Raw genomic sequence first — 24,190 nt, 5'->3', positions numbered from 1 at the left:
CAATCTTTTCTAAGTTGATTATAGCTTCAATAATATATATTATGTCCTCTTAAATTATATTTTCTTAATAATTTTTTGACCTACCTCGTGTTCGTTTTTTCAGACAAGATAAATATAGCAATTATATATGCTTCCTATGGAGACTACGTACTAGACCAGCTGCAAAAAAACATAGTAGTCAATTTTACAGTTGCCTGTTAAAATTATCTTTAATGACACTCTTGTTTAATGCTTATTTTATTTTATTTTATTATCAATTTAATGCTCAAGCTCTTGCAATTATTTAACAGTTGTGGCAGTTGAAAATACTATTTTCACAATTAATGTCTGAAAAAAGAATGAAAAAAAATCTAGAGTAGGACATACAACATTTTTGCTTATATCATTAGAGTATGACGAACGGGGATTTTGATAGAATGATAAGTATTTTTTTATTTTTATTATATGTTTTGAGTTTGAGGCTTTTGTGTAAGAGCGTTTTACTTCAATATGAGACTGTACTGATAATAAAAATAAATTATGTGATATTTTTCGAAAAATTTAATGTTGACACTTACTTAATGTGAACATATTCATATTTTTAGATTCTTTCAACACTCTCTCTCTATGTATCTTATGTTTATAGTTTTGAGCTGGAAAATTTAATATTGTGATTACTCAATTCATCCAATATATATGAGGCACTTTAATTGATTTTCATTTTTGAAGGTCTTAAAAAGCTTGATGTTAAAGTATTTTTAGAATTCAAATTCAAAAAACTATTTCAATTTTATAAAGTATGTATGATCTCCATAATCACTTACTTTGATAACTAGTGTTACTTAAAAAAAAAAAAGAAATTGTGTCTAATCAAATTAAAACACATAAATAAATATCTTGAAATAGGAGAAGTATATTCTTTTATCATCACTAGTGTTCTAAGTAAGAACTTCATATCAATCAAACACGGTCATATAAATTAGATACATCGTTCCAAAGAGGAAACATTGGGTGAACAAAAGAAAAGAGATAAAAAGTACCAAGTGAAAAAACAACAAAAGAAAGGAAAAAATGAAATAAGGTGGATATTAAATATCGAGTGAAATTATCAGTAAAAGAAAAAAAATGAAAAGAAATTAGATAAAACAAATAATAAACATCGAGCGAAAAAAATAATAAAAGCAAGAAAAGCAAAAGAAATACGATAAAGCGGATAATGAATGCAGAGAAAAAATCTAACAACAAAAAAAAAGAAGAAAAACACATCGAGTATCAAATACAGAGCGAAAAATCAATAAATGAAAAAGAACGAAAAAAATGAGACAAAATAAGTAACAACGAGTAAAAAACCAATAAAAAGGAAAAAATGTGATAAAGTAAATATAAAATACAGAGTAAAATCAACAACAACAAAAAAAAAAGAAGAAAAATTACAGCTAGTATCAAATACAGATGAAAAACAAATATAAAGGAAAGAAGAAGAAAAAGAAACACGATACATAAACAAAAGAAAGTAGAAGGAAAGGGGGTATTTGTACTTGCATGGCAACTGAAAATGATACATATAGCAGTATATCACAGCTGGATATTAAGAAATAAACCTCAAATATATGAAAAAAAACTATATTGTAAACAAGAAAAAATGAAACACATAAATTTCACAACATAGTAATACATACACCTAATATCCAAAAAAAGAAAAAATGTTAAAGATTACTCCTTTCTTCTTCTTCCTCTTCTTTTACTCAGTTTCATCTAATCAAATCTCCACTTTAGAACACAAAGCTTTACTTGATCTTAGATCATCTTTAAGCATCAGTGCAAAAAACTGGCCAAGAAAATCCAACCCTTGTACAAATTGGACTGGAATTCATTGCAACAATGACAAAGTTGTGTCTATTAAGTTGACAGGACTAAGAAGAATTCACAAAGGGAACATGTCTCCTCATTTTGCTGTTGATTCTTTAGCCAATTTTACTCACTTAACATCATTCAACTCATCAGGTTTTGTTCTTTCAGGGCCAATACCTTATTGGTTTGGCCAAAAGTTAACTCAACTTAAACACCTTGATCTTAGTTCAAGTTCAATTCTTGGTTCACTTCCATCCTCATTAGGAAGTTTAACTAATCTTGATTACATGTCTTTGTTTAACAATTCAATTACAGGAACTATACCTTTAGAACTTGGAAAGTTGAGATCTTTAAGGGTTCTTGATCTTTCTTGGAATTCACTTACTGGTGAAATCCCAAGTTCTGTTTCAAATATTATGAATCTGTCTGTTCTTGATTTGTCTTCAAATATCTTGTCTGGAAAAATCCCAGTTGAGTTTGGTTCATTTCTTGGACTTAAGTTACTTAACTTGTCATATAATAGTTTAAGTTCTTACATTCCTTCTGAAATTTCAAATCTTTCTGGATTAGTTGAACTTGATCTTGGTTTTAATTACTTCTCAGGTTCATTGCCTGAGGGTTTATTAAGAATGAGAAATTTGAGTAAACTGTTAGTTGGGAATAATGAGTTAGAGGGTGCATTGTCAAGTAGTTTGTTTACTTCAAATGATTCTGTGTTGGAGTATATAAATCTTCGTTCGAATCGATTCGAAGGCAAAGTTCCTGATGTTTTGTGGTTTTTGTCTGATCATTTGAGGGTTCTTGATATATCAGGGAACAATTTCACTGGTGTGGTTTCAAATAGTACCTATTTTAGTGTTACTGGTGCTTCATATAACCTTTCGAATAATCTTTTCTATGGGAATGTAACGTTTGATGTTCGGAGTTTTCAGTCAATTGATCTGTCTAAGAATTACTTTCAAGGACTAGCACCGGCTATATCTGGTGTTCGAGTTATGGATAATTGCTTTAAAGGGTTATTGAATCAGAGGAGTTTAGATGATTGTAGTAAGTTTTATGCTGATAGGGGTTTAGTTTTTGTTGATGGTGGAATCGGAACTCGAGTGCATAGAGCATCGAAGGGCAGGCATAAATGTTTGTTTGTCATGGTTGGAGTTTTTGGTGGAGTTGGTGTTCTTATGCTTATGGCATTAGTTATTTTATTGTTTTGGAAGATATGTTATAGAGGGAATACAAACGAAAGAGGCATATCGAATGTTAGTCCTGTTGTGGAAGGAGGTAATAATCAGGCGGCACCAGTAAAGTTCTCTCGTGATACATCTGGTTCGATCGAATCATTTACTTATGATCAGATACTAAAAGCCACTAGCAACTTCAATGAAACAGATCTTATCAAGAATGGTCATACAGGAGACATTTTCCGAGGCATATTGGAAGGCGGTGTCACCGTAGTTATCAAGAAAGTTAATGTACACCATATCGAAAAGGAAACGTACAAGTTGGAGTTGGATTTGTTAAACTGGACAACACACCATAGGCTTGTGCCTTTTTTGGGACATTGCTTAGATCATGAGAATGAGAAATTCTTGGTCTATAAATATATGCCAAATGGAGATTTGTTCAATTTGTTGTCCCGGGATACGGATTTAGAAGACGAAAACGAACAGTCTTTGGATTGGATAACAAGATTAAAAATTGCAACAGGAGTTGCAGAAGGCTTAGTTTATTTGCATCATGAGTGTAATCCTCCTCTTGTTCATAGGTATTTTTTTCTTTCACTTTTTTGCGTTCTTGTTCGATAATGTTGTACCCCAAACTAATAACATTCTGCATTTTCTTGTTCTTGAAGAGATGTTCAAGCTAGCAGTATCCTTCTCGACGATAAATTTGAAGTAAGGCTGGGAAGTTTGAGCGACGTGTGTGCACAGGAAGGTGATAGCCAGAATTTGATCACAAAGTTTTTCCGCACAACAAAGTAAGTATTACTATGATCACAGTTTGATCCTAATACCAGATTTATCTGTTTTACATTTCTGTATATTGCTTTTCGTTCAACATTCTAAGATATATTATGTTTCTTGTTGACAATAAACAGGAATCCTGAGGGAGAGCCTGCTGGTATGTACTATTCTTTTCGTAAAAAAAACGTATAGTTGAATAGAGTTATTTATCTGAATTTCTGTACATGAACAGGAACTTCATTTACAAGTTGCAGTACATATGATGTATACTGTTTCGGTAAGGTCTTACTCGAGCTTGTAACTGGTAAGGTAGGCGCAAGTCACTTAGATGATGTCTCAACGAAGGAGTGGTTGGAAAAGCTTCTTCCTTTCATCACTATACGCGATAAAGAACTAGTGTCAAAGATAGTCGATCCATCTTTAATTATAGACGACGACTTACTTGAAGAGATGTGGTCTGTAGCAATAGTAGCCAAAGCATGTCTTCATCCGAGGCCTTCTAGACGTCCTGAAATGAGACGAGTCTTGAAAGCTCTTGAGAACCCGTTCAAGGTTGTTAGGGAAGGAAGTTTCAACTCTATAAGGCTACGAAATACTTCATCGAGGCGATCATGGAGTGCTGCTTTTCTTGGTAGTTGGAATCTTAGCTCACAGGATAGTATCAATGCTAGTGGCCAAACAAGCAAAGAAGCTGGCATGAACCTGAAACAGTCAGGAAGAGTAGGATTATCTCATTCTATTAGCAGCGGGAACGAGCATTCATCATCGTGTAAGAGATCATCGAGTGAGATTTTCCCCGAACCTCAGGACACACTAGATATAGAGAGACAAGACATGAGCTAGTCATCCAGCGCGGATCTATGCAAAATGCATTTCTGCAGGCAGGGGTTTTGTAGGTATCAGGAGCTTCGATTTTTTATTACATGAGCAGTGGTACTATGATCGTTCTGAATACACGGGGTCTACATGCTACACACACGTTATGCTGTTGGTAAACTCTTTCCTTCTGCAACAGACGATCAAATCGGATCAGTATTTTTGAATACGTTGTGTTACATCATGTAACATGTAGTCTGTTTTTCCTCCTTTTCTTGTAGTGTGTCACAAATGCTCGTGTGCTTTGTAAACTTTCGAAAAGTTTACTCTTGTTCCTGTGATGATAGAACAAGTATATAACTGTGTCAAGAAGAGTGTATACTATCTAATCCAGATTCACATTTTTCATGATCTCAAAAAGTATGATATAACCTGCTTTTTCTTGAGTCGAGGGTCTATCGGAAATAACCTCTATAAATATTATAGGTAGAGAGAGGTAAGGTTTTACGTACATCCGTCCGTCTCAAGACCCTTGCACCAGGTACCATGAGCAAAAGTCTTTTTTAAAATGCATTTGATTGTCCAATGGCGGAATTAGGATTTCCACTAAAGGGATTCAGTTCGATTAGAGATTACTACACTAAGATTTGAAAGTTATTTCTTCATATTGCTCCATGAAATAAACATGACTAACTTTCTAATTGGCTTTTTTCACTTTAATTGCTACTAATTCATTAACCTTATTAGCATAATTAAAGTAGGCATAAATCATAATACAGAATTATGCATTTTAACTGACATCTATTTCCTCCAACTTTGAGCTTGTGTGCTTGTGCACATTCAAAATTAGAAGCATAAAAGTCAAATTAAAAGACATATTTATATAGTACATAATTAATTTATATTGAAGAATTCCCAAGTCATATTGGGGATGTAGCTCAAATGGTAGAGCGCTCGCTTTGCATGCGAGAGGCACGGGGTTCGATCCCCCGCATCTCCATTTTTTTCGTAATGAGTAAAAAGACATATTTATATATTATGTCAACTCGGCTATATTGTATCTTAAACATTCTCAAGCTTCCACTAACTTATATTGCACCATGTCTTTATTGGGTTGATAAGGATTAGGAAATATGCTTAGAATGAAATGCACAAGGAGGGGTGGGGGGCTCGTAATGAGTAGAAAAGAAAAAACACTAATATTTAGACACATCAATTCGTTTTTATTGTGTCTTAAGTTTTCTCAAGCTTCCACTAACTTAAACTATTGCACCATATCTTTATTGGGTCGATAAGGATTAGAAAATATGCTTAGTGTGAAATGCATACTTATATATCAAAATATCATTAAAACACACTCTTAATTAAAAAAAAATTGAAATTGTATCAAGTAAAATAAAAGACAATGTATAATCAAATTCTCAATTCATTTAATAAGCTTTGACTTAATCAAAGTCTTTCTACTTCATTTTCCTCTTGATTTTTGGTCTTTGAATAATTTAATGTTAACCTAACCATAAAATTTGATACTTTCTTTCGTTTATCTCCCGTACTTGTTCATATTTCATTTGACATACTTTTAAAACAATAATAAAATAGTAATTTTACCATATTATTTTTTTAAATATGATAAATTCAATATTCTAAAAAGAAATACGTTAAAATAAATTACTATAATTAATAATAAAGATAAAATATAAATTAAATAATAAACTATCTCTTAATATTTTTAAATTAAATAAATATTCCTTCGTTCAACTTTTACTTGTCAATTTTAATCTATACACGCATCTTAAAAAGTACTCATATTAAATATTATAAAAATTATATCGTATTATCTATATTAATTGATGTTTTTTAATTAAATTTTGAGAAACAAATCACCAATGTTAAAATAATTTTAATTCTAAGGAAAAATAAATATCTATTTTTAACACGACCAAAATCACTTTTTTTTTTGGAAGGAGAAAAATAAAACTTCCTTCTTCTGCAGAAATCACAGCGACATAGCGAAGCATCAAAATGGATCTCTGAAACTGTAGCTGAGAAAATCAGTGATCCTTCAATTGCTTACAATCTGCGTTAGCTTCTCCATCTTCGTCTTGTTGCGAGGTGAGATAACAAATTATACTTTGCAGCTCTTGATTTTGGTTCGATTTGATTTAGGTATTTTTGTTCTGTGAAATTTAGGCATCAATGTTTCTTAGATTTGCGATTTCACTATGAAATTTGCTGTATTAGGTTCTAATTTTGCTTCAATTTGGATTTTTGTTGATCTGTGGCTTCATCCTGCAATTAAACGAATCATATACTGGCATAATGTGTATCCGATGATGTTTTAGAGTAGAAATCAAAGCTTATTTCTCTCTGAGAGGTTAGTTTGGTAGATCGTCGGGAAACACCTCTGTATTGTATTATTCTCGGGTTTCATGAACTGTATTTGTAGTGTAGAGTACAAAAAAACCTGACTGATCATCCTGTGCACCTTCGTGAAAGATATGATTTTTATCATGTGTTATGGAAACTATACAATTCTATAGCTTAAGAACTTTGATTAGTTGCTCCTCTGATCCAGAATGGATTCTCGGAAGTTATACTTTGTGGTTCCCGAGTATAGGAAACCTCGAAACCATGGAGTAGCAATCAAGTGTTGTATGACATGATGCCAGTCAATTTATATACAGAGGTCTACCATAGGCAATACAATTAAGTCATCCACGGTGTCTTTGATCTGTTCTGAGATTTCACAGTGTCATCCACAACGATAGACTCCAGCACTTGAGTCAAGACAAAAAAAGGCTTGTCTAGGAACTATAATACCTTTCCAAATAAGATGTTGAGTGTGGTGACATATAAGAATAGTTAGATCCAAGATCTATAAGTGCAAATGCCACATGAGAACAAATTGTAAAATATCTATGACCATGTCATTTGATGCCTCAGCATCCACTCTGTCCATAGCATAGAGATACGAGTTGGTCCCCATTACCCTGAAGAACGTTACCGCTAGCAACATGTGGAGCGACCTTAGCTGGTTGAGCTGTAATCTGAGTGTTACCAATATGCCTTGGACACAAACCTATGCTGATATCCATTAAAGGCTGATATGCAGTACATATTTGGGTTTTTATATAGTCCAAATACTACAATCCAGTTGGCTCCTTGATGCATTCTGCTCTGAATTTCTTTTTTCCAGCAACTATGGAATGCAAATTAGTCGTACATGGGAAGTTTCTAAGAGGGCATGGTCTTCATTCGTTTTATTAACATTACTAAAGTGCTTAACCTTCGGGACACATTCAATATAGCTGTGCAAGGATTTTATTTTAATATTTTTGAATGACATTCTTTTTGCAGGTAAGCAATTTAACATCACCTGCTAATGCTATTAACTATTTTTTATTTATTTTTTTGAAATAGGTAACTTTGCTATTAACTAGAATTTTTGCGCAACTATATTGAATGTGTCCCGAAGGCTAAGCACTTCAGTAATGTCAATTAAAAGTTTTGTGAATCATGCTTTCTTGGATACGAACCATGTACAAATGATTTGAATTTCTAAAAAAGCAATAAACTAATGTTGAGTTGAATGCATCAAGGAGCTCATTAGATTGCCGATTTGGCTATATAAATGCCCAAATATATACTGCACATCGGCCTTTTAATGGATATCAGCACAGGTTTGTGGTCTATTTCAAGCTACTCTCACCCTGGTCTATTCCCATGAAATCATGTGCCATGTTCCTCACTGTCATTCACATTTTTTTTCTTGTTTCGTGAAATGAAAGACACAAACCTATGTCTTTCCATTTATCAAAAGAGGATCAGTTTAGTTTGAATTTTGTGAGTTCAATTGGATTGGGATGGAATTTATCTACGAAAAGCTTACTTTCCAAAATTTTGACAAATCTCATTTTGTATGGGGATTTCCACAGGACCCTTTTCCTTTGTTAAGAGTTATATTTTGTTCTCATCTCATGGATAAATGTTTCTTATCTAAAAAGAGAACTTTGAGTTCTTTGCTTTACCTGAAAAACCAACAATTCATATTCGAAAGGTTTAGAATGGCAATCTGGAACTCTTGTAGCAATAACAACTACCATTACAAACCTGAAGGGTAACATGGACTTGTTAAGGTTTGATTCAGTTGGGTTTCTTTGCGTTTTTTCTCATTTCTCAGACGAGTTAGTTGTAGAAGACAGGTTGTTCACCTTATTTACTATAGGACTGTTAGCATTTGCACTTCTCCATTAGCTTTTAAGTATTTTAGGTTCAGCCCAGACCAAAAGTGTTCACTTTGAACAAACATAAAGGCACATTTATGCTTAGCGTTATATATCAACAAGCAAAATACTCCTAACTCTTTTCTGACGGGAGTCCGGGGACAATTTTGAGTTTTTGCACTTGATATTTGTAATGCCTTCCTACTGGAGATAATTATCATTTGGTCATGTATAGGAGTATTATTTTTCTTGGAATTCATCCTTCTGGTAATTTTCATATTTTCTCGGAAAAGCCCTTCTTGCTAAAGTGCCACTGTATCTCTCTGTCATAATACACTTTACGGAAAAGGCATTTTGAGATGTACTACTTTGCAATGTCTGGGTATAAGATATAGTTCTCGATCATCTTTCTCCTGATGCTTTTTATATGTATTATATATGTTATTTAATTATCTGATGTGTCCACTTAAATGTTCTACAGTTGGTGTTGAAGATGTCTTCAGCTCAAGATCCTTTCTATATTGTCAAGGAGGAAATTCAAGAATCTGTAAGTTCATCTACTTCGATCTAGTTATGTTCTAATAATCTTGAAGTGAAGTAAATCTTATTCGTCTGAGATTTGTTTTTTTTTATTAGTGTGTTGTTCTTATTCTTGCATGGGAGATAGATTCATGAAGGGTTGGTGGTGTTTCCTGTCATGTATCTATCTCCATCTCTCTCGACATTCTGGGAAGGGGGTGAGTAATGTTTCTATGAGATAAAGTATAATTCTTCGAGACTAAGGTTTAAAAATCAAGTACTCCAGTAACAGCTAACAGGTAAGAAAGCTATGATTTTCTTGTGGCTATTGTCTATTTTCATAGAAAAAATAAAAAAACAAGCTGAACAAACTAAGAAATTTCATCTCTTTTACTATTAAGAAAAAATAAGCTAAGACTCTCCTTGCTGGTAGAATCTGTTGGATCTCATATGTGATCAAGTTTGTTGACTACTTAATCTAACTCTTGAAATTCCTGCTTGGTTAGATTGACAAGCTCTTGTCCACGTTTCATCAATGGGAGCAAACTTCTGCCGGAAGTAGTGAGCAAGTACATCTTACCAAAGAACTTCTTGCTTCATCTGAGAGCATTGAGTGGCAGGTATGTGCGGAAACGTAGCTCCTTGAAACTTGGTTAATTGATACTTATCACTGTTTGGTCTGTTAAATTCTCATTATATTTCTTCCTGATTGCCTGTACTTTACGTGAATGAATTACGACAATTTTGAATAGCCAGAGACAATTGCATGTTTGATGTGTTGCACCTGTCTTAAGTTCAGTCTATGAATTTGTGCTGTCCAATCTGTCGACTTTAGTACTTAGGGAAAGATGTTCTTCTTTCAGTGAACAGTAGCAACATAACCAGAGTTGTTCTTCTGTCAGTGTGATTTGATATTGATCTACTGCTGCTATGACTTGCTTCATATCCTTATCAATGCTGAATTCCTGTTTTCTTGATGAGAAGGTGGATGAATTGGACAAAACAATTGATGTTGCAGCAAGAGATCCTTCTTGGTATGGTATTAATGATATTGAGCTTGATAAGAGAAGAAGATGGACCAGCAATGCCCGTGCTCAAGTATAACTGATTCTGTTGATGCCAAATATCTATTCTTTTGTTTCTTGGTTCCTGAAAATAAATAAACGATTTCAAATTGCCTTTAACCAGGTGGGAAGCATGAAGAAAGCTGTAGTAGCTGGAAAACAGTCAAATGGGACAAGTACATCTAATCTGAGTGGGATGCGGCGAGAACTGTTGAGATTGCCAGATTCTGAACAGAAAGAGAGATCCAATGCATACAATGCCCGAGATAATGATGACTTCATATCATCAGAATCAGATAGACAATTACTTCTTATGAGGTAATATTCCCTCCATTTCTTTGCATCTATCCTTGTTTGTCATTTTTATTACCAATTGATTTTTATTCCGATCTCACTGTAAATCTTGCATGCACCTATCCATTTATCTTTCTGAGGCATCTTAATGTTTTCTCAATCTTTACTATGGAATCCTAGCCTTTGATTTTATTTATAAGGGGAGGATAATATGTATCATCAGCCTCTCTAAGATCTTTATGTCATAGTCATAACCATTCTGCCATGTCTTTTTAGCTTTCTGAGTTTGTCTACTTAACTTCATTTATCATGGAATAGTATGCTGTATTGAATACCCTTTAGTACCTGTTATTAAAGGTATTAGCAGTATAGTTTTGCCAGCACTTAAATTATGTCGAGAAGACTTCAATTAACGTAGAATTTAGAGGATGTAGCATAATCTTGAATCTATTTGATATGGTACTATGTCATTTTTATAGCTTTTAAGTATAACTTTCAGAAAGCGTATTTTCTTGATCGTCTGTGCAGGCAACAGGATGAAGAACTAGACGAGCTTAGTGCCAGCGTAGTCAGAATTGGAGATGTTGGGCTCACCATACACGATGAACTTCTTGCACACGTGAGTGCGACCACCTGCTTAACCAGTTCCTTGAATTTGTCACTGAACAAATTGCAGCTCTGCTTAAACTCCTCCGAAGCAAAATGTAGTTAAAATCAATATATGTTCTTGCAGGAGAAGATCTTAAGTGAGTTGGACACGGAGATGGACAGTACATCAAATCGTCTAGATTTCATTCAGGTAACTCAGTTCTTTCTATAGTTTTCAAATTTACTAAATCAGCCGCATCAACAATGCACTTTTTTATCGCTGTTATTGTATTCTTATCGCATGGAAACCACAATTTGTTGTAGAAAAAGATTGGCATGGTAATGAAGAAGGCGAGCGTCAAGGGACAGATGATGATGATTTGTTTTCTGATAGTTTTATTTATTGTTCTTTTTGTTCTGGTTTTCTTGACCTAGTTAGCATAATTTGTTTTCTTAATAGTATTTGGTTTTGTCTACCCAGTTTATGTACGTATTGTTATGGAAGAAACTGGCATGTATACAGCATACATAAATGAATTGGAAATCTTGGCATTGACACTCCTACAAATGTTTTTCTTTTTGGGTTTTGAGCATTTTAAAGTGTGTTACATTATTAATGTATATTTTTATTTGCATTGTTTGTTTTTCATACTAAAATTGGGATAAATAGTGAAATTTTAAAATTGGATCTACTTTCAAACTCACTCCTGTGGACATATTTAAAGGTAGATAAGATGAGGAAAGCGAGACTAAGATAATTTGAGCTTGTAAAAAGAAGTGTAACTGCCTCGTGAAAGAGGTTGGCAATGACGGACGACAGGAGAGGAAGGTGTGAGAGGTCAATAATTGCGGGTGATAGGAGAGGCAAGGATCATATCAAAGAAGTACAAAAAAGATGATTAGAAAAAATATAAGACGTCTTGAATTTATCGAGGATATAACTTTAGAAATAGTAATCGTACAGTGATAATTTTGTTGGTAGACAATTTATCAAGTTGATAATCTTTGACTAAATGTGATAAAAAGATTTTATCATAGGTCAAAAAATGATGATAGTTTTCATAAGTTTATACATCTTTTTCTTTATTGGTGCTTTACTGAATTCTTTTTTGCATTATAAATTATGTATCGTAATTTTTAAAAATAAATATATAAGATTATTTGTCATTTTAGATATTCATAATAAAATTAATTATTTATTTTCATTTTATTTTTTTAAGTAGTTATTCTTGAAAAACTATAAGTGCCCAAAAGAGTAAGATTCTTTTTAATTAACTTATTTTAAACGTTTTTTAATTCACAATATTATTTTTATACTATTAGATAATATAAAAGAAAAACATTTAATTAATGATACACTTAATTAAGAAAATAAATTGGGATCGTGTCTAACGTTGGATAACACACTAGTATTCCCACCGTCCAACATTAATTGTGTATCAATTAAAATTAATGAATAATTATATAGAGTATTTAGTTTTCAATGTATTTTTATCATCAATTATAATTTTATTTTCCTATTGTAATTTTAAACACATTATATTTATTACTATTTAATGAATAAATATAATAAAATTACTTCTTTTATTTATAGTTTTTTTTTTGAAAAAAATATAAAATAGGACTAATGGAGTACAAATTCACTATATTCAAAACATCACTTTCATTAATTGAAATTAAAATTTAAAATATCACCGACCTCGTAAATTTCAAATTCATTCTTTTCTTGTAGATAGATAAGATCACCCATCCTCTTTGTTGGCCCCCATCACCATCAACATTTCTTTCAAGTACATAAAATTCTCACATGGGGGTAGGGCTACGATTTGCGACGGATTCAGTATTTTTATTAAAAGAATTAAAAAAAAAGGATGACGGTTTGAACTTTTGAATTATTAAGTTATTCAGGAGGTTTATAATCAATATATAAATATAAAAATATTTTAAATATATAATATAATTTTTTATCGAGAAATTCAGATGAACCCCCTCGATATACTCTAAATTCGCTTTTGACTATAATAAAATTTATGTGTTCGATAGAACTCAATAATTTAAATATACTTTAAAGATTTTATCGAATATGTTAAAAAAGATACGTGGATTTGGAAGTCATCAATTTAGGAGTAATATATACTTACATTTTTGTTTTGTTAGTTATGCATTATGTTTGTAATTTATTATTTTGATTTGTTTAATTTGAATTGGGGATTTTTTTTAAAAAAAAAATTCTCAATAAAGATAAAATATAAAATATGTATATATTTATCTTTTTTCAGAGTTCATTTTAATTAATAATTTTTTATTAAATATGTTGTTATTATTGTTATTATTATGATTATTGAAGTAATAAATATGCATTTAGTTAAATGATTTGTCTTTCAAATTAACTACCTTTTTATTTTTATCATTTAAGTAAGTTAAACAATTTAAAGACGGACACAAAATAGGAGCAAAAGTGTGAACACACACATAAATATGACCTCTAATTTTTTTTAAAAAAAATTGTTAAAAATAATATTATTAAGTATTTGAATGTGTAACATAATTTAAATTAGTCCTGAAATTAAATAATTGTTTGCTATAAGTTGGACAATATAAATCTTAATATTGATGGTTTTATGGATATTATTTTTTGACTATAAAAAGGACCCACAACAAGAAATATCTAATATGCAGCATAAATAAATATTTCAGATTTTCCTTATCCTTTCATATCTGATATATAGTTCGTTTCAATTTGTTTGTAATATTTATTTTTAATTTAAATTTAAAAATTAAAAAAATATCAAATCTTATATGTTTTTATTAAAATATTATAAATATACTAAAATTTCAATTAATATTGTAATTTGAAAAATTAAAACTTAAGGCTAGAAATTTTAAATTTAAATCTTGTTAATGAATTTTTTTTTAATAGAGCGGTTCCTTCCCAATAAGATATATACTAGAAAATCATAACAAAAAATAGAGAAAGATGACATTTTTTTATTAAAAAAATAATAAAACGAATAAATTAAAAGGAAGCAATTTTTTTATAGAGCCACGTAAACATTAGTATAGTAATATTGATAGATAATTGTGTTAAATATCTATATATTAAAAAAAAATAAAAAATACTAGTAGAGATTAGAGAGGAGGAAAAGGCATATTTTGATGGTAAAATTGAAGAAGATTCCAAAAAGAGTAGCATCACTGTATATTGATTATATTTTAGCTAACCAAACAGTTTGGTGGAAGTTGATGAGAAAAAACACTTCTTTTTTGGGAAGTCGAAAGTGATTTAAAAGATCTTTGGATGCTTGTATAGAAGTAGAAAAAATAGAGAGGATTTTCTTGGTGAGTATATCAAAAGTTGAGAAATTTTTTGGATTTTGTATGTAATTTTCTCTTTCATTTCATGGGTAAAAGGTGAGTTTTTTTTTGGGTTGTGGGTGGTGGGTTGGTGGGGAGTGGTGGAAGGGGTTTAGTTTGGATGCTTATGGGATGTGTGTAAATTGTATGTTGCTAGCAATTTGTTGGTATCTTTCTGGTTTTGGTGTATTTGCTTGGATTTTTGAGCCAGTTTAGTTCTTGATTTTGAGATTGAAATGTGGTAAAGATTGCAACTTTGGATTGTTTTTTTGATTTGTCATCTGAAACTACTGGTGGGGTTGTGTTTCTTTTCAAGAATCTTTGATTTTGAGATTGAAATGTGGTAAAGATTGCAACTTTGGATTGTTTTTTTGATTTGTCATCTGAAATTACTGGTGGGGTTGTGTTTCTTTTCAAGAATCTTTGATTTTATGAGATTGAAATGTGGTAAAGATTGCAACTTTGGATTGTTTTTTTGATTTGTCATCTGAAATTACTGGTGGGGTTGTGTTTCTTTTCAAGAATCTTTGATTTATGAGATTGAAATGTGGTAAAGATTGCAACTTTGGATTGTTTTTTTGATTTGTCATCTGAAATTACTGGTGGGGTTGTGTTTATCTTGAAGAATCATTGATTTCTGCTGCTAATTTTGCAAGATTTTCTTTTTATTCAGTTTTGATGTCATTTCTTAGTTTAGCTAATTTTGATGAAATGAAGAAAAGATTTCAACTTTGGATTGTTTTTTTGATTTGTCATCTAAATAACTGGTGGGGTTGTGTTTAATTTCAAGAATCTTTGATTTTCTGCTGCTAATTCATAGCTTTGTTTGCAAGATTCTATTTTTATCCAATTTTGATGCCACTTTTTTGTTTAGCTAACTTGTGTTACCAAGTCTCATATGAAGTGTTTTTTCAATGACCTCTTCTATTTTATTTTATTTTTGGTCTTTCTAGCCGTTAAGGCATAATTATCTCAACTAAAGTTTGGTTTTTCTTAGCAGCCTAGTCATAATTTTGCTTGGTTAAAAATATAATTGATCCTATAAGAAAGTATGTAACTAAATTTGGATCCCTTGTTTTTGATAATTTAATTTAATTGTATGCCCAAATTCTGTTCCTAAAATCTTGGTCTGTTTGTTTTCTGGAACCTTTATATTGTGTGTGTTTATGTGGAATAAAATCTCTCTTTCTGCATTTCCATTGTTGTTCTCTCCATGTTTTGCCAGTATGATTCTCTGATCAGAGATGTTTGATAATGGAACAGGGTTCTTTGGCCTACGTAGGTCCCGATTCATGGTTCGATTATGTCCTTATCGGTGTCTGGTGAAGGATTCTGTTGAGGATTAAACATGGAGAATGGTCATGAATTACTCAGCAATGGAAAACCAGCTGATCCTGGTCTCCAAATTATTAGGCACCCCTCTTACCAATCATCTTGTGGTAAATTATTGTTATCCTGGTTAGATATAAGAGTTTTCTATATTAGAGTCAGCAATTTTATGGTAGATGATTCCACCCCGGAATATCTTACTCTCAACCACATTCCTCTAAGTCCCGATACATTGCTTGAAGTTAATGGAACAAGATGTTCCATGTATTCAGAAGGAGCATCTTGTCTCCTTCGAAGGGATAGGGTTGATAAGAAATCCGAAGAAGCTACATTTGTGAGCACGGATAGTATAAGGTTGACAGGAAGTGTGAAATTTGAGGTTTTCAATAAAGATGATCTTGTGCTCTCGGGTTTTTTAGAGATGTCGAATAGTAATGGTTTTGTTGGGGAGTCTAAAAACAGTGGCAAGAGATGGAACATGAATTGTGAATCGGTGATGAATGCTGGCACTGGTTTCCTGAAGGGTAAACAAATTATGGATTCTGAATCATTTTCACCAACAATTGAAGTCTTTATTACTGGTTGCTTCTCCGGGACACCTATCATCTTGACCAAGAGTTTGCAGCTCAATCATCGGAAGAAGCACAACAGGAAGGGTATGTTGCACTCAATCCCGGAGCATGAAACAGATGAGCAGCAGAAAGATGTCTCATCTGAACTTGATCTGCAGGTATAATTGGTAGTTCATCACCTTTTTTTTGAGGTCCATTTGGTATAATATCTAGCATTTTCGAATTCTATAATGCATAGTAAAATGCAAAAACAGCTAATAGGACACATCCGAACAGTCAACATAATTGGATATCCACTGGTATCTTTAAATGTACTGACAAAATCAGTTAACAAACCTCAAAATGCTTGCTATATACTTTTGCATACATTAAGAACCATTAATTTTCGTAAATATTATGAAGATAACCGTTAGTTGCAGTGTTTGGGACAAAAATGATCGCTTTTTGCGTACATTGAGGACCAACAACAACAACATACCCTGTGTAATCCCACAAAGTGGGGTCTAGGGAGGGTAGAGTGTACACAGACTCAACCCCTACCTCAAAGGTAGAGGGGTTGTTTTTGATATACCCTCGGTTCAAGAAGAAAAACAGTTCAAAGCAGTCCAAGAAAAGAAGTAATGCAAGAAACAACAGATAGTAACAATCGCATGTGGCTTTATTCATGCTTCATATCTTTCTTTTTCTTTTTTTTGGATAAAGCTGTTCATGCTTCGTATGATGAAACATGTTTCTGTGTTACATCATACCTAAAGGCCTGTATCTTTTAGAATCTTATCCTAATCAAGTGTCATTGGGTATGGGCTGAGACATACCTTCATATGATTCTTTAATATTAAATTATGTGTCTCCCATGTTGCATTGTTTCAAAGTCTTTAAGATCTTGATTTGTGGGGTCATTATCCTTTTTCTTTATTTGAAGGAATTGGAAATTGCTTTTTACAAAAAAGTTGCACAAAGGAGGTGCTACTATTCAGATTCTTTTTTTAAAAAAAATAACATCTAATTTGAATTGTAGGAAACTAGTAAAGTTTACTAGAATGTCTGAAGTGTTCACATTTTTAAGATCAAACCAAGATGCAATAGAATATAGATTTTTTAGTTTAGCTGTAAGGATAACACGCCGTCTGCAGTTCCACAACACATGTGATAGAATAGTACTCCAGATCTTCCGATTTGTTTGCTTCTGTTTCATTCGTAGCCTGTCTAACTTGTGTGAACCCGAAACAAAATTTCAAAGATAGTGAAAAAAAAATCCCGTGTTAGTAGTACAATATTGAAGTGTCGAGCTGCAAAAGTCCAAGTCCTTAGATTTGTTTTAATTATCCCATGTCTATCTGTTCCTAATAATGTTGTCTGTGCTATGCATAATATCTTGGACATCGATTATCCTATCTGATAAGATTGGAAAAGGAAACAAAAGCCCTCCCCCAATCCTTTAGGATCCTCCTTTTCACGGATCCGAATGAAGTGGTGGTGGTTTGCATTAAATAGAAATATTATCATTTGCTACCTACGAATACTAGCAAACATTTTAAAATGCTATGAAGGATGAGTACTCTATATACTTCCTCCATGAATACTGGCGAAAATTAAACAAATGCTAGAACAGACGACTATTGCTTCCTGATTTTTATGGCATTTGTGATGAATTTTTTCAAAAAAAATAAATTAAGAAATCCGTAGCTTTTCACTTGCTATAACAACCTTGTAAATTTGTTCTTTTCTTTTGTAATGTCTTACGCGTGATAGAGGACTAGTGTAATGTTTCTGTTGACTGTATTGTAGGCCTATTATGCTGCTTTAGTTTTGAAGTTGAAAGATGAAAAAAGGAAAGGATGTTTATGTTTGCCTCACTTTCAGATTTTTAAGTTCCCTTTGTCAATTCTTCGTTCGATTTTCATAGATGGTTGCTGGCTTTTACCATATCTTAATTACTATATATGGGAAAGTGGATCTTTCAATCATAACTAGAACAAGAATTTGCACAGCTTCTGAACTTCATTGTGTGTTCACAGGTTACAGAGTATAGAAAGTATGAACTAGAAAGCGAAGAAGACTACAACATGTATTGGAGACAAACGGAATATATGGATGGTGAAGATGGGGAACTGTCCTGGTTCAATGCTGGGGTCCGTGTTGGTGTAGGGATCGGTCTTGGCATTTGCGTAGGAGTTGGAATAGGAGTTGGCCTGTTAGTCCGCACCTACCAGACTACTACGAGGAACTTCAGAAGGCTTGTGTGATTATGTAGCGTTTGCTGCATTTGTTTTTGCATAGACCAAACGGCTAACAACAGATATATGTTTGTCTTGAGAGTGTGAATTCTGCTCATTAGACAGTTTCAGTGTAGCTAACCATCATACATTTTCGTGTTAACTTACTTCCTGCTAGCTTTTCGTCTTCCCATGCCCCATCCCCGTGTTAAGTTAAGTCTCTTTGTACCTCCTTGTTTTGGATTTAGGTGTGCAAACTCTTACTGTTGTAGATGTTCCATTCTGTTGCTGAGATGTGTCATATGCTGCAAAAATTATATGATCATTTTGTATAGTTTTTGTGTTAAGCTTATTGGACTAGTAGTTCAATGTAATTTTGTTCTTTTTGTAAACTCTTCCATCTGATAAATTGATGGTTTGGTGCAAGTGCCTAGGAAGTAGTCATTATATATTGTTTGATGTTTTACATTTGACAACCAGTTTTATCAAACGCGGAGGTTCGTTGGGGTTTAAACCGTAAAGCGTAGGCTTTCATAAGATAGGCGCTAACTGAGACAAAAAATAAAGCAAAATATCAATTGTTTAGTATTGCCTTTTCAGGATGATGTGAATTGGCAAGGAGTCTTAATGCGCGTTTAGCTAGGTGAAGCGTTCAACATATGTTGATCTTGGTAGGAGTCTTCTGCATTCCTTAAATTATTCGATCATGCAACACTTATTTAATACAAAAAAGATACACTCAACCCTGTCGTAGTTGGCTTCACGCTAAGATGGAGGAGAATAAGAAGTAAATCTTGAAGTGAACATTCTTTTCCTTCTTTTATCAAGGATGTGTTCAGACTGTGCACACATCGACTATTTCACCCAAAATGGTTACTTTCTATCTTTTACCACCATAAGGTCTGTCAAACAAAAGACTTAAATAGACGAAAAGTAATCACCTAGTGTTTATTGCCTAGTATTTAAAATGCAAATTCTTAACATCTTACATTTGTTATATCATAACAAAGCATCTAACAAAGTTTTAAGTAACTCTAGCAAAAGCATCTAAACTTTAACTGGTGGAGCAAGACACTCAGTCTTTGGAGCAACCTCAGCTGCAGAATAGCCATTAGTTTCAGTGTGGTGTATGTCAAAACTCCAAAACTTTGCAGCTTTCACATCATCTTGAGTCATTTGCCTTGAGAACTCTTCATGATCATATTTCAAATTTGCTTTTCCTCCTAATTCATTTGGTAAATTATCCATGTCAAAATATGACTTCATCAACTCAACACTGTCCTTGTTCTTTGGATAAACAAATTTGACCTTCTGCATTGTTTTGGGATCCAGAAAATACTTGACTATCTGGAACAAGAAAGGGGAAAATCAGCATTAATATAAGGTAAGACAAAGGGAGTGCCTCGGAGCAATGGTAAAGTTGTCTCATTGTGACCAGTGGAATCAGTTGCCTACATGATGCAATCACACACTTCGACGTGCAGCGTGAATGCAGGATGCTTTGTGCACCAGGCTGCGTTCCCTGAAGTAACTATGGTTGGTTGATGCTTGAATAAAATACATAATAGAACCAGATAATAATAGCACATGGTTCGATATGAACGTGTAAACCAACAAGGCAATGACCGAAAAAAGAGATCAACTGTGTTTGGTATGGAGGAACACATTTTTGAAAAAAATATAAGAACACAAGTTCTTTAAAAATGAGAAAAATGACTTCTTTGGTGTCAATAAAGAAAACAAGTTTCATAAAAGGCGTTCCATGTTGATTGTATCCTCCCCACACCTTAACACACTAAGATAACTGATCACGAGTTTTGCTTGGTTTTTGTTAGATCAAGTAACAGGTAAGAGGTGAAAGAAAAAGATAAAGATTCAGATCAAACCTTCCAAAATGCTTCAAAAATCCGCGGAGGGTTGTACAGAAATGCTACAGCAAGTCTTTCAGGGTAGTGATTCTGCAAAATATTGACCGTCTCACGAGCAGATTTGATAGGAACATTGTTAGTTAAAGACCATCCTGTGAAGTCTATCAACCATGACATTTGCTCTTGGTCTTGTGGAAGATTAAGAATTGCATTTTCTATCAGATACACTAAATGCCTCATCTGGTTGTCTAGTGCTGTCGTGTTCTGCAGAATGTAAGCGAAAACTATGAAACCAATTCAAGAATTTTTCAGCAGTTATCGTTACACAGATTTTGAAGACTTTAGAGTAGGTATCTTATGTCACCTGCATTCCCGGTCTCAAGATAAGAACAGTCCTCCCATCACGGTCATGAAAATTTGCTCTGTAAGCCTTCCCGGTCTCACCTTCAATTGCAACTTCATGCTGTAAAAGTGCAAATTATATGTTCAGCAGATACATATCAGAAAACCGTCTAGTACCAACACGATGAATTATGAAAAAATGAATCGTTGGTAAATATAAATAAAGGCGACAATCACAAATATGTTATCTTTCATGTCTGCAGAATAACTACAAACAGTTTGTCATGCAGTACTTTTTTCCAATTCATAATTGTATGAATGAATACTCACTGTCCATGTCCATATCGCTCTATGTAAGCCCGTCTTATTCTAATTGTATACAAAAAAATAGTTTCTCTATCAACTTTCTTTTAGCTATCCGCCCAAATTTCATATCGTGCACTCATATACAAATCTATAGTTAGTTCATCTCTTGGGGTACTAACTAACAGCTGAGTCCTCTCCGAAACAACAGGAGATAGTTATCCATCATATCGCTCACCAACTTCACTTGCCTTTACGGGAAGCTCACTCCGGGCAGGTTGGGATCACTTACAATACATCGACTCTACGAAAGGAAGGTGTGGGTTGGGAGCATTTTCAATATGATTCTTTTCCTGTACTTTTTTCGATGAAATATACGAGTCTGTTAGCATATAAGTTTGTGACAAGCATAAACACTCCTAGCAAATATCGACCTAAAGTAAACATACTGGAATGATTTAGTAACATGTTACATTCAACAAGAAGATAACCACACCATACAAAACCGTCTCTTTTCTTACCCAGCGGATCTCTTCAGGCTTAAAAGTTAACCTCCATTTTAAGGTTTCTTCCAACATCTTCTTTGATTTCTCAACATTCCAGTTCCGCGCTTCCAAATATCTCCTTAAACATGCATCACTGCAGTACTGTAAATCACGTCCTGATAGTGGCGCGCCCAAGGAAGTCCTAAGTTCCTTAACCTGTAATAGTAGTAACATGAGCCTCTCACTTCATAGATATGATCTGATTAGAACAAGTTCAAAACACACGATTTAATCGTGAATACGTCCACAGTCCCTCAGAAGTATCAAGAGTTATGCATCTTTATAATGTCAACGATTATATTCAAGCATTTATAGACTCACAGAACCTAATATGACCTATTTGAGCTCTGAAAGAGCGAATTTACTGAAGCTACTTTCACGTGTATGATCATCTCATCTAAAAGCTTAAGTTGTATACTCGTATAAATCTTCAAACACACTCGGAAACAGAAAACTCCACACAACAATATAAACTTTTCAACGATTAATCACCTTATGTGGTTGATCCTCACCCTCCTGTTCACTATGGGGATGGCTCTTGCGACGAAACATGATAAATGCTACTGCAACTGAAGCAAAACCAGTATAACAAAAGTGAGGCCTTTCAACAATCGACTAATATAAGATCGAAGTTCCCATGTATCAACAAAGACATTTTCATATCTAAAACTCCAATACAAATGTTCAAAAAGGAACAGATTTATATAGAAACACAGAGGAATTAGAACTTACTTCTACTTGACAGTCGCGAGATTTCCTATCGATCTTCAAATACATTTTGAAAACAAAAATTCCATACAAAAGATGATTTCAATTACCATGACATAAGTAGGGTCAAAAGAATTGCATTTCATTTTTCAAGCGTATTCATCACGGAGTGAATCTATTTCATTCTGTTTGGCACAAAAAGGAAAACGAATCACATTACTGTATGATTCAAACCTATGATATCAACTTTTGACACTTCTCTCCTGTCTTACGAGTCTCAAATAAGGCGTGCAACGCTTGCATCTTTAGTAGATGATTGATTCACTACCTAAGCGAAGAAAAGACTAGATTAATCAAAGAGAGTACTACAAGTCCGCGTTTTTCTAGACAGAAAATCGCAGGAATTTGAAACTACTTTCGATTAACAAATTGTTGCAACAATAATGGCTAGCTTCCCTCTTTACAAACACAAGCGGATTAAGGATTTAAAATCTATAGATTCAATCTTTAACATTCTTAGCCCTAAGACCCTAATTTTCAAAACTATGAATTCAGATATACTACTTGTTGAAATTTTCACATAAATTTAAACGATCCATAGAAAGTACTGAACTCAGATGAACTCGATGCAACAACAAAGGTTTTTTTGTGTGTTTCACACCATGATCCACCTACAACAGAGTGGTAAATTTTTGAAAGAGACTACCTTTTTTGCTGATCAAAAAGATCCAAACTTTGTCACAACAAAACTAACAGGCTCCAGATTACAACAACAACATACCTATTAGGGTAAACCCGGGGTCTACGGAGGGTAGAATGCGTCAGATTTTATCCATATCTTTCTAGGGTAAAAAAGGTTATTTCTAATACACCCTCGACTCAAAAAGAAAGTTAGTGAAACAGGACGTCGAGGGAAAAAAAAAAGGCAACAAAATAAACAAGATACAAAGCAAATACACTAACAAACAGTAATCCGTCCAGATTATTATCATAGTTATTGTATATCCAAATCAAGATCAATAACATGTTATATACATAAATTACAATAATTAATTCGAGATTTTAAGTCAGTAAATACAGAATCAACTACAACAATCACAATATATATCTATCTATATATAAAAGAAGTTTTGAATAGAAGATAATTAGCATTAATTAATTCATGATCTTACCTTAGGTTAGAAATTTGAGATGCCCTAATCAAGAATTTGACATATAATATATAAGTGTATATACATATAATATGATATGATCAATGTCTGTTTGTGTGTGAAAAAGGACAATTAGATGTTACAATTATTTACATTAAAAAAACAAAGTCTTCCACTATGGCACATATGGTTATTTTACTCATTGGGATCCTGGGATAGTGGGGAATATAATATAGTGTAAAATCACAGTCTGCCACGTGGCATTTATATTTATATAAGATGAGAGTTTTTAGGGAAACTTCAGTTTTTGAAAATTTTGATCATTTTGATATATGATTCAAATAGGTTAAACTTTTAATTAATAAATGTATGATTTTTTTTTTTAAAAAAAATGTAAGAAATATGTTTCTTCTGTCCTCTTTTTTTTGTTATGTTGCGCTTTTCAAAAGTCAATCTGACTAATTTTTGCAGTTAAATTAGATTACATAGAATTCAATATTTTAAAGG

At 32.9% G+C, this 24,190-nt stretch overlaps 4 protein-coding genes and 1 non-coding gene across 12 annotated transcripts; 4 read left to right on the top strand and 1 right to left on the bottom strand.

The window, feature by feature from the left end:
• The first annotated feature begins 1,473 nt into the window (after positions 1-1,473).
• On the top strand, positions 1,474-5,027 carry LOC101259925 (probable LRR receptor-like serine/threonine-protein kinase At2g16250). The gene is made up of 4 exons (XM_004252784.5): positions 1,474-3,592; positions 3,680-3,805; positions 3,926-3,948; positions 4,024-5,027. The coding sequence occupies exons 1-4, from the start codon at positions 1,683-1,685 to the stop codon at positions 4,632-4,634; spliced, it is 2,670 nt and encodes an 889-aa protein (XP_004252832.1). The 5' UTR covers positions 1,474-1,682; the 3' UTR covers positions 4,635-5,027.
• Positions 5,028-5,534: 507 nt separating this feature from the next.
• TRNAA-UGC (transfer RNA alanine (anticodon UGC)) lies at positions 5,535-5,607 on the top strand. Its single transcript has one exon. It is a non-coding gene; the product is annotated as a tRNA-Ala (tRNA).
• An 870-nt stretch (positions 5,608-6,477) lies between these two features.
• Positions 6,478-11,863, top strand: LOC101246033 (syntaxin-61). Its single transcript, XM_004252742.5, has 8 exons — positions 6,478-6,719; positions 9,312-9,377; positions 9,856-9,969; positions 10,334-10,447; positions 10,538-10,731; positions 11,236-11,326; positions 11,441-11,506; positions 11,620-11,863. The coding sequence occupies exons 2-8, from the start codon at positions 9,324-9,326 to the stop codon at positions 11,728-11,730; spliced, it is 744 nt and encodes a 247-aa protein (XP_004252790.1). The 5' UTR covers positions 6,478-6,719; positions 9,312-9,323; the 3' UTR covers positions 11,731-11,863.
• Positions 11,864-14,149: 2,286 nt separating this feature from the next.
• On the top strand, positions 14,150-19,192 carry LOC101245741 (uncharacterized protein At1g01500). Of its 5 annotated transcripts, none has more exons than XM_004252741.5 (3): positions 14,150-14,634; positions 15,913-16,708; positions 18,569-19,192. In XM_004252741.5, the coding sequence occupies exons 2-3, from the start codon at positions 15,998-16,000 to the stop codon at positions 18,794-18,796; spliced, it is 939 nt and encodes a 312-aa protein (XP_004252789.1). In that variant the 5' UTR covers positions 14,150-14,634; positions 15,913-15,997; the 3' UTR covers positions 18,797-19,192. The 5 variants fall into 5 exon arrangements, with proteins under 5 accessions (XP_004252789.1, XP_010314639.1, XP_010314638.1 ...); XM_010316337.4 differs by having other exon boundaries at positions 14,454-14,706; XM_010316336.4 differs by having other exon boundaries at positions 14,523-14,890.
• Positions 19,193-19,560: 368 nt separating this feature from the next.
• Positions 19,561-23,887, bottom strand: LOC101245237 (uncharacterized). 4 transcript variants are annotated; one of them, XM_069292683.1, is made up of 7 exons: positions 23,705-23,798; positions 22,557-22,860; positions 22,317-22,393; positions 21,801-21,980; positions 20,999-21,097; positions 20,653-20,898; positions 19,561-20,113 (listed from the first exon to the last, which is right to left on the bottom strand). In XM_069292683.1, exons 3-7 carry the CDS (start codon positions 22,374-22,376, stop codon positions 19,814-19,816), a joined length of 885 nt encoding a protein of 294 aa, XP_069148784.1. In that variant the 5' UTR covers positions 22,377-22,393; positions 22,557-22,860; positions 23,705-23,798; the 3' UTR covers positions 19,561-19,813. The 4 variants fall into 4 exon arrangements, with proteins under 4 accessions (XP_069148784.1, XP_010314635.1, XP_004252787.1 ...); XM_010316333.4 differs by lacking the exon at positions 22,557-22,860 and having other exon boundaries at positions 23,705-23,887; XM_004252739.5 differs by lacking the exons at positions 22,557-22,860; positions 23,705-23,798 and adding an exon at positions 23,314-23,628.
• Between the last annotated feature and the right edge of the window lie 303 nt (positions 23,888-24,190).

Source organism: Solanum lycopersicum, chromosome 12 (genome assembly GCF_036512215.1).
Source record: "Solanum lycopersicum chromosome 12, SLM_r2.1".
NCBI classification, from domain to species: domain Eukaryota; kingdom Viridiplantae; phylum Streptophyta; class Magnoliopsida; order Solanales; family Solanaceae; genus Solanum; species Solanum lycopersicum.
The sequence above is the reverse complement of the archived record's forward strand: the minus strand, read 5'-3'. Positions and strand labels throughout refer to the sequence as shown.

Coding starts and splice junctions, on each gene's coding strand:
- LOC101245237 (XM_010316333.4), bottom strand. CDS start 22,376: ATGTTTCGTCGCAAGAGCCATCCCCATAGTGAACAGGAGGGTGAGGAT. Junction 21,098..21,800: donor AGCCTGAAGAGATCCGCTGG/GTAAGAAAAGAG, acceptor GCACTTTTACAG/CATGAAGTTGCAATTGAAGG. Junction 20,899..20,998: donor TCTTGAGACCGGGAATGCAG/GTGACATAAGAT, acceptor TACATTCTGCAG/AACACGACAGCACTAGACAA.
- LOC101259925 (XM_004252784.5), top strand. CDS start 1,683: ATGTTAAAGATTACTCCTTTCTTCTTCTTCCTCTTCTTTTACTCAGTT. Junction 3,593..3,679: donor AATCCTCCTCTTGTTCATAG/GTATTTTTTTCT, acceptor TTGTTCTTGAAG/AGATGTTCAAGCTAGCAGTA. Junction 3,806..3,925: donor AAGTTTTTCCGCACAACAAA/GTAAGTATTACT, acceptor GACAATAAACAG/GAATCCTGAGGGAGAGCCTG.
- LOC101246033 (XM_004252742.5), top strand. CDS start 9,324: ATGTCTTCAGCTCAAGATCCTTTCTATATTGTCAAGGAGGAAATTCAA. Junction 9,378..9,855: donor AGGAGGAAATTCAAGAATCT/GTAAGTTCATCT, acceptor CTGCTTGGTTAG/ATTGACAAGCTCTTGTCCAC. Junction 10,448..10,537: donor CCAGCAATGCCCGTGCTCAA/GTATAACTGATT, acceptor GCCTTTAACCAG/GTGGGAAGCATGAAGAAAGC.
- LOC101245741 (XM_004252741.5), top strand. CDS start 15,998: ATGGAGAATGGTCATGAATTACTCAGCAATGGAAAACCAGCTGATCCT. Junction 16,709..18,568: donor CATCTGAACTTGATCTGCAG/GTATAATTGGTA, acceptor GTGTGTTCACAG/GTTACAGAGTATAGAAAGTA.